Source organism: Phlebotomus papatasi, chromosome 2 (genome assembly GCF_024763615.1).
Source record: "Phlebotomus papatasi isolate M1 chromosome 2, Ppap_2.1, whole genome shotgun sequence".
NCBI classification, from domain to species: Eukaryota; Metazoa; Arthropoda; class Insecta; order Diptera; family Psychodidae; genus Phlebotomus; species Phlebotomus papatasi.
In genome coordinates, this window is record NC_077223.1 from 100,920,549 (window position 1) to 100,929,623 (window position 9,075).

Here is a 9,075-nt window from a genome sequence, read left to right on the forward strand (position 1 = left end):
CTTTTTTCAGTCATATTTTTCTTTTAATTAACAATTAAAACCTACTACATTTTAACAATTTTTACCATACTAATTTATATAATATTTATTATTTTATTTTTTTTATACTTAATAATTTTCTCTTTTTTATGGAATTCATGAGATTTCGAACAAGTTTCCATGCGTCGCCGTGAGTTGCGCTACCATCGACTTTGGAGCGGGGTTGAAAAATTGTTCAAAAGTTTATAATTTCATTCAAGTTTTAAGAAAATATGAAAACTTTAGAAAAATAATGATGTGAAATTAATGTAATGAACGTTATGAATAGAATTTTGTTAAATTCAGTACCCAAAACCCTGTAAAAATTCAAAAATATTTTATTTTTCGCACTTGACCCAATAAAAGCGGTTTTTCGAGCATAGGAAATGTCTGGTAAGTTTCGGGTGGAAGTGTCCAGTGATATTCCTATTGGAATTTGTTTGTCAAAAACGCGTTGCGAAAAAGGAAAACAAGCAAGAATTTCCCAGAAAATAGTGCGAAATAGTGTTCTTTGACCGTGATTTGGGGCATCTTATGCTGACTTTCTATGTTTTCGCTCGATGGCCGTTGGAGAATTGTGTAAAAGCCAAAGTAGACAGTTGGTGGCTCTGAAAGAGACTTCTTCACATTCCTCTCCCGATTGCTAGTGGAATCTTGGGCAAAGGAGAGCGTAGGAGGAAGAGGATTAGCTTTTCCCCCATGGCCACATACAATAATCCCCACTGGCTGCTGTGTCACATCCGCAACTCCTTCATCTCCACGGATGACACGGGGATGTGTGAAGCTGTGATGGTGAGTGAGGATCTGCCCAGTCAGTTTGCCCAGATGCACACAAGGCGCCCAGAAACTGGACACAATGGCTTCGAGGACACGCAGGACTTTGTCTGCTACCCAGGCCTCGATCAAAGTGACGACGAGGATGGGGATCTTCTGTCCCAGTCTTATGACATCCATGCAGATCCTGACATTGGACTCCATCGGCAGCGCTCCAATACAGCCCAGAATCTCGAGCGAATGGAGCTGGCCAGGCAGAAAGCTGCCAAAATCAGGCGTGTCAAGTGCGATGACAGCCTCGTGAGCCTTACAGATGCCGACAGGGATGCCCTATTTGTCCGGCGTGATGTCATTCCGGCCAAACCAAAGCCAGTGTCCCTACTAACTGAGAAACTGCTCCACTGCCCCAAGCAGACTCAGAACAAATTCCTCGAATACGCGCGATTCGACGGCACGGCCCAGACGGGAGTGTCCACGCGCACCCTCAAGATTTTCCTCACGATGCTGCCGGAGAAACAGCGCAATTACCCAATTCAGGTCAGTAGAACACTGCCTCGCAATGTGACGCCTTTTGCGCCACATTTTTTGCGCCTCGTCGCCACATTGTATTTTACTACCGAATGGGGTGGTATTCTCTTAAAAGATTCCTAAAAGATTTTGGATAATTGGGAATATCGTTAAAGATTTTTATTTTATTGGACATTTTCAACTATTTGACTCATTTGACTTATATGAAATGTGGGTTTTATTTTATAAAAAACTTAAGACTTGTAATGATAATTTTTAAATTAAAAATATGGAAATTTAATGATTCTATTGAACAATTTGCTAAAACTTATCTGAACGAAGGGCATTTTAATTTTATCCAAAATTAAAAAAAAAAAATGATAAAAGATTTTTAAGCGGTGTAACATTTTTATCCAAACAATTTGGAATTATCTAAATTCATTTTTTTTATGTTTTATTTAATGATTTACTACAATTTTGTCTGAATAAGAACATAAAAAGTATATTTTTTTGTTACCCAAGATTGAAGAATTTGGATAAAAAAGACATCGTATGCGAAATGGCATTTTTATCCCAAAAATTTGTTATATTAAGGACTACATTTTTATAATGAATTATCTCATTTATTTTTTTTTAAGTTCTATTTAATGATTTAATGAAACACAAAATCAATTTTATGTTATCCAATATTATAAGATTTTGGATAATTTTTTTCAAACTGTAACATTTTTATACAAAGAATTTAGAATTATTTAAATTCTTTTTTAAAATGTTTTTTATTTAATATTTGCTAAAACTTTTGTCTGAACAAGAATACAAAGTTTATTTTTATGTTATCCAAGATTGAATAACTTCAATAAAAATATTTTTAAATTTTCATCCAAAGTATTTTGTTCACGAACGATAATAATTTTTATATAAAAAAATATCTTATTTATTTTTATCAAGTTCTCTTTAACGATATGCTGAAAAATTTATCTGAACAAAATCACATCATTTTTTTTATTTTATCCAAGATTAGAAAAACATTTCCATCGAGAAATAAGAGCCACAAAATTAATAAATGCTGAAGTCTATGTACAAATAATTTGACATTTTTATCCAAAGAATTACGAGAAGCAAGATTTGCTAAAACTTTAAACATACTCCAATTTAAAAGTCTTTGATAAAAAGTAAAATATAAAAGGAAAGAATGGAGGACAATATCTGTTATTGGATAATCGCTATGACATCGAACATGATCAAATATCGCTATTAAGCTATGTTTGAGTAATAGCGACCACCGCTGTCTTAACATTGGCAATCAATCTTCAGAGTAAAATGGTGGAAATCTCCTTCATAGGTTTTATGAATCATTTGTATTATCCAGAAATAGTTTACGTAACAAGAAGCAAGCTCGGATATCGAAAAGGTTTGGATAAGCCGATGTTTCTTCTGAGAAGTCGTGAAAAATTCTATTTTGATAAAATAAAAAATCTTATTTTCATGATAATTGGGATAATGTAATATTTATTAAATTGGGCTACATAACATTAAAAAAATCATGAAATGATACTGTTAATTTCCCTTTCACCAACTTCAAATATTAAAGATAACTCTTTTATCCCAGTCTTTTTTTTATGATTTTCTACAATAAAATACAATTGTTATCTGCTTTTCAGAAGGATAATCCATGGAAAAGCTTTACGTTTTGGGATAACTTCGTTATCTGTGTTTATCAAATTATTTAAAAATTTTTAATTGATAGTCGGAAAGATGTTAATTTTTTGGATCTTTTATAGTCCATGGATATCATTAAGAAAATTTTACTGTTATGTCTAACTCTTCAATCTTGGATAAAATCGAAAAAAAAGGTTTGAGTGTTCATCCAGATAAAAGTACTAGTCACGAATAACAAACGAGAATTTAATAAGAAGAAATATGTTTTATCATACAGTTTTAGATAAAATAATTTATATGGATAAGAAAAGGTCCTTCATATACATACACCATTTTTTGGATACAAATTTTGTATATAATTTAGCAAAATTTCATAGATGGCTCTGTGAGGATATCCACATTTTTGAACTTTTTCGCATCTATGGAAATTATAAGAATTCACTATAAGTACTATAATTTATCTAGATAATAAAAACGTTATCCTTAAAGTATATCATTTTTCTGGATAAAAATGATGTATTACTTGAAAATTCATGGTTGATGTCTTAAAATATTATTTTGCTTTCTTAGATTTCGACTCGACAAAAATCATTAGGAGAATTTTGCTTTTTATCCTAAGTCTTCAAATTTGGATAAAATAAATATATACAGTGGCGACAAGATGAATAGCACAGTTTCGAACACTGCAATGTGTGCTTTGTTTTTCGAAAAATAATGCTTTTAAGTGATAAAAGTAGTAATAATATATGAACTTGTATATAAATACATTTTGAATATTAAGAAAAAACCTGAAAGTTCTATCAAGAAATTTAGAACGATCAAAAAATTCTTGAAATGGCACATATTAAGAGGACAATATAAATAGCACACCCTATAAGAAGTGATAGTTTTCGGCTTCTACTGCAATTTACAACTTACGAATTCTATTTGAAAATTAAATTTGGATTAGTTAGTACTTAGTTAAGTAACTTTTCGAAAAAAATGAGTGCTTGACAGCGAAGGATCATTAAGGAAATCAGGATTTGATACTATTATAATGTTATTGTATTTAATGTAGTGTGGATATTTACTTAAAACTATCTCAAATTAGTCACATTCGAGAGATTTATCTTGCGGTCAATCTTACGCTTTAAATTCAACAGGATTGAGGCCCTTAGACTGTCCCGGCCATTCCAAAAGGTCAATTTTGTTATTATTGAACCACTTTTACAAACGCTTGGCAGTGTGTTTGGGATTATTAGCTTGATCAGCTTGATTAAAACTTAAAAAGTAAAAGCAAATCCTTTTGGATTTTGTAGTACATGAGTACATCTTGTCCAAAGATATCCTTGTAAACAAATTGGTTTATATTGCCTGATATTCCATATACAGACCATACACCACTTGACAAAAAGTAGCCCCTTACTATAAAATTACCACCGCTAAGTTTTATGTTCTTAATTATGTATCAAAGGCAAAATTCTTCACTTTTTGGACATCTAATATTTTATTATATCATATCCTGTGATATTAAACAGGAATACATCGGATCAAAGAATATTCTTCCAGAATTACAGGTCCTTATGCATGTGCTCTTTAACAAAAATCAAACAACAGATACGGTTTCGTTTGAATACTAACTCTGTATGTCCGGCAACATTTTTAAACCGGATATTTTTACATAATTGGCTTTCAGTAGTGCTCACATCAGTTACTTTTTCATATTTTGTTCAATTTGTTCCTTTATTTTCGGCACGGCGGCAAATAAATTCAGTTTTACTATAAGAACAATGGCAGAATCTTCTCTAGAAATCGTAATTCTTGTATGCTTAATCATAAAAAAATATTGAATTGATGGTTATCTTCCATGAACAATATAATTTATAAAAAAAGAAATCTTAGTTATCCTAAACTCTTTTACGTAAGGCCTGGAAATCTGCACCAAATGCTCCATTTACATGATTTCTCAGTTCTTATAACTTTATTTTATAAAAATTTATGGCATTAATGCCTATAAATGGTCAACAATACAGAAATATAATAAATTTTGAAATAAAAGTAAATTTCAGGAAATATTTTTAAAGAAAATGAAATTGTGCTATTTAAATTGGCCGCAGGAATTATACCTAAACTCATAAAATGACAAAAACACATGGTTTTTAACAGATACAAATATTAAATAAATATCATTTTTATTTATAATGGGCATTATATTTTCTAAAAAATAAAGTATTATCAGGTATAAAGATGGATATTGTATTATAAAACATCAAAATGGGAAAATCGCTGAAGGTGTGCTATTTATCTTGTCGCCACTGTATGATTAGTACTCTTATTAAGATAAAAACTCAAGTCGATCAGAAGACAGAACATAATAATAGTAACTTTGGATAATTCCCCATGCAGTTCAATTTGTAAAATAATTTATCTAGATAGCTTTTTTGATAGTGAACTTCGGGTCTCTGGATAATTGAAAACAGCGATTTTATCGTTTTTTTCTTTACGTTTTAATTGAATTACCTTGAAATATTCCCTTCAGGACTCTTTGAAAGCCATTCCTTTGGACCTCTCCACGATACGTATTTCTTATCCGACTTGGATAAACTAGTATTTATTTGAGAAGCAATATCAGTGAAAATAATAATAATAAATTATTTGGTATTCTGGGCTTTGAAGGGTTAAATGGGTTAAATATAGTGAAATATTTCCGGATAAACATTTTTCTCCTCGGTGGAATCATTTGCCAAGAATAGCCCTCTTCATTTAGATTTAGAGAGAGGTAGTAAAATGTTTTGTCTGGCAGGTTTGTGTGCTGTCCACTGCCAAGATTCACGAGTTCATCGGACTCATCTGCTACAAGTGCTCCATCGCCAATCCGGACGTCGCCCTCAAGTCCGTTCGCAACTACGGTCTCTACATCACGGAAGAAGATGGCGAGGTGGATGCTGACTTCCCTCCTCTCGATGGCAGAGAACCCTGCTCCAAGTTCTGCTTCAGCCATTTGGCGTTGGTGGAGAGGAAAGCCACAGTGGGCCGGATAGACCAAAGGACGATGTCAGTGACGTCGGAAGTGGATGCAGGAGGGGGGTTCCTGCTGGAGGATCCGAAAGTGGTGAGTGCACAGGCGAATGAGGATATGGCCAGGATGTTAGGGCATACGACGATGATGGAAGCACCGATGTATCGATCGTATCGACTGCACATGCTCCAGATGCCCTTCATCCGGACAGAGATCCAGCTGGGAATATCCGGTGAGAAGGTGGAAATTGATCCTGTGCAGCAGAAAAACCCCAAAATCTGGCCAAAGCAACGAGCTATCAGCCATGCAATGAACAGTGTGGCCATGTGTGAGATTGTGGGCAGCAAACCCCATCGGGCAATCTTCCGGATTGTCTACAGAGTGCCGAGATCGGGTGCTGAGGAGGCTTCGACGTCCTTTGGGGAAGCCTCACCACAAACCAGTTCCTCCACCTTCAAGCACTACAACTTCGAAACAGACCCACAAACTGCCAAGGAGATTGTCGAAAAAATTCGAAATATCCTAGAAGTAAGGAGCAGCGCCACCCGGCGGGAGTTCCTGAGCTTCCGTGAGAGACGAAGAGGACATGGGAAGAAGTCCTTTTCGCTCACTTAACCTCAAATTCAGGCCCGAATATTCTCAAGAGACTTCCGTAAAACAAAAAACAAAACAAAAAAAAACAAACAAACACAGCCAACCCAACCAGAAAGTGTTCCCGGAGAGTTTTCTCACCAGAGAATTACTCCTTTTACCTGCAATTTCTCAATCCACCAGCAAAACAGCTCTTTTATTTTAGGGATTTTTTTTCCTTTTTTTTAGAATATATTGAATGTACTTTTGTTGTTTTTTATTTCTTTCGTAGTTGAATGAGTTTCTGCCTCTTTCGTATGTTGACGCGTTTATCTATGATTGTGATATGAAAGTGAAATCTTTACTACTTGTGTAAATATGTTGCAGAGTGAATAAATTGAACTGAGCATATATTTTGAGTTGATTTCTGCATTCAAAATTTATTAAAAAAAGCATCAGTTTTAAATTTTTTGCGCTTTTCAGCCAAGACGCAATTTGGAGAGTTGGGATTCATCGATTAATCGATTGTTCGACTATTGGCTTTTGGTAGATTTTTCTTTCAAGGGTGTCAAAAAGAATCGCAAGTGAGCATCACACGCATTTGGAATGAGAGGTTTTCTTGAATAATTTGTAAAATTTAGTGTGTGACAGATACATTTTTGATCCTTCGAGCCGTTTTTAATTGTGTTTAATCTGTTAGATTATCAAACAACGTGGAAATATTAAGTAAGTAGAAGGACTTCTCTTTTAGACATTTATAGGTTCTAGTCAAAGGTTTCCTGCAAGATGCTGTCCATTTTTACACTGAGAGAAATCTACAATATGTAAACATGAATTTGGCCCATTGTAATATACAGTAGACTCTCGCTAATTCGGTTCATTTAAGTTAGGGCTACTTTTTATTTCGGGCAGCGATTACATTTGAAAAAAGTTTGTTGTGATTTTTCAAGTTTGATTCTGACTATCAAATGAAGCAAAAATGCTCAAATTTGGCATGGTTTGTCGTAGTTTTGATGTGATTTTGCATTATTGAGAGGTTTTCATGAAACTTACCATAAATCGTCGATTCCGAAGAAGACTATTGTAAGTCTACTTAAAGTATAGTATAAAAAGATGGTATCATTGGATGCAGAAACCTTAAATCTATACATCCCCACAAAATTTTATGTTGATTAATTTCTTCCTGCAAAAGTTACTAAAAAAACTAAAAATAGTTCGGAGCATTTTTTGAATCTATTCCAAACAATATTATTGGTAAATCAGTAACAATTGTATTCACCGGAAAATATTTAATCATTAGTATGGTAAAATAGTTTACAATACTCTAATTTGTAAAAAAATCAATTAAGAAATTTTAGGTATTGTAACTCGTTTTATAATAGGAAAAATCAGGAAAATTTCCGATTTACAATAATTCTGCGCGGAAATTTTGATGAATTTCGTATTGCAAAACGAGTTACAATACTATAACTTGGAGTTTTATAGAGTAAAATCCGAGCGTTTGCATGGCAATACTATTGTAAGTCATAATTTCATGTAAACAAGAGATTATAAATTTAACGCGAAGTCAATAGTCAATTTGCAATTATCAAAATAGTCAGAAAGTTTAAAAAAAATTGAAGCAAATTTGTATGCAAAAATTAATTAAATTTGACCATATAATAATGATAATTTCACAAAAATTAGTAGATAACAATTTTACCTGTGAATTCAAAAAATTGGAAAAGAGCGCAATAATAATGTAAACATGTGGTCCTTATGTGATAGACAAATCAAATTTACATGAGGTTTATAAATGAAATTTGTACACTTGAATTCAGTTCTTTGTATTAAATATTATTAAATTATTTTCTCCAACTATCTTTCTAAAAAATGAAAAGTATTAAGATTTCTGGATATTTGACTTTTGTTGACTTTACTTTTCTTTCGATTTAACTTTTTTCTCAGGGAAATTTTAATATGTATTTTAAAAGCGCCTGGCAAGTTGACCTTTTTTATATGGAGCCATTTGAAGCCAATTTCCTAAATTAATCTCGGAATCTGCTCACAGTGCTCCGAGTATTTAGTAATTTAGTATACTTATCCTTCCATACGGAAAGGTATCTTATAATACGGAAAAACTTCTCACTTTTTGGATATTTAGCGTAACGGTCGCGAGTACAAAAAAAATCCAAAAAATCCCATACAATCTTAAGTGGGAGTATGAGAAAGTGGCTTCAAATTTCAGGAAACTTGAGGGTCTAGGTTTTAAATCATACTTAACAAGAACTTTATCAATCATTCGTATTGCTGCCAGAAGATTTAAACTAAATGGATCTATTTTTAAACGAAATGGAAAAAATCCGAATTGAAAAACCATTGTGAGGCTAAATTACATTATAATACGCCTTAATTTCTTTTAAAAGCAGATTTAAAAATTCCATTTTAAAAGGTAGCCCAGTTTCAAAGGTGCCTCACTTCCTCCTACAACTGGTTTTTGTTTCTGAAATTAAGTTTAAAGTAAAGATTTGATTAATTTAGAATTAAATATTTCAAATTAACTTTTAAAT

At 32.8% G+C, this 9,075-nt stretch overlaps 1 protein-coding gene across 1 annotated transcript; it reads left to right on the top strand.

Moving 5' to 3' along the window:
• Positions 1 to 419: 419 nt before the first annotated feature.
• LOC129800425 (stress-activated map kinase-interacting protein 1) lies at positions 420 to 6,937 on the top strand. The gene is made up of 2 exons (XM_055844779.1): positions 420 to 1,329; positions 5,741 to 6,937. The coding sequence occupies exons 1-2, from the start codon at positions 718 to 720 to the stop codon at positions 6,569 to 6,571; spliced, it is 1,443 nt and encodes a 480-aa protein (XP_055700754.1). The 5' UTR covers positions 420 to 717; the 3' UTR covers positions 6,572 to 6,937.
• The last annotated feature ends 2,138 nt before the right edge of the window (positions 6,938 to 9,075 follow it).

What these genes read in the sequence shown, in the direction of transcription:
- LOC129800425 (XM_055844779.1), top strand. Translation starts at nt 718, where the DNA reads ATGGCCACATACAATAATCCCCACTGGCTGCTGTGTCACATCCGCAAC. An exon ending in AGCGCAATTACCCAATTCAG is followed by an intron (nt 1,330 to 5,740) that starts GTCAGTAGAACA and finishes TTTGTCTGGCAG; the next exon opens with GTTTGTGTGCTGTCCACTGC.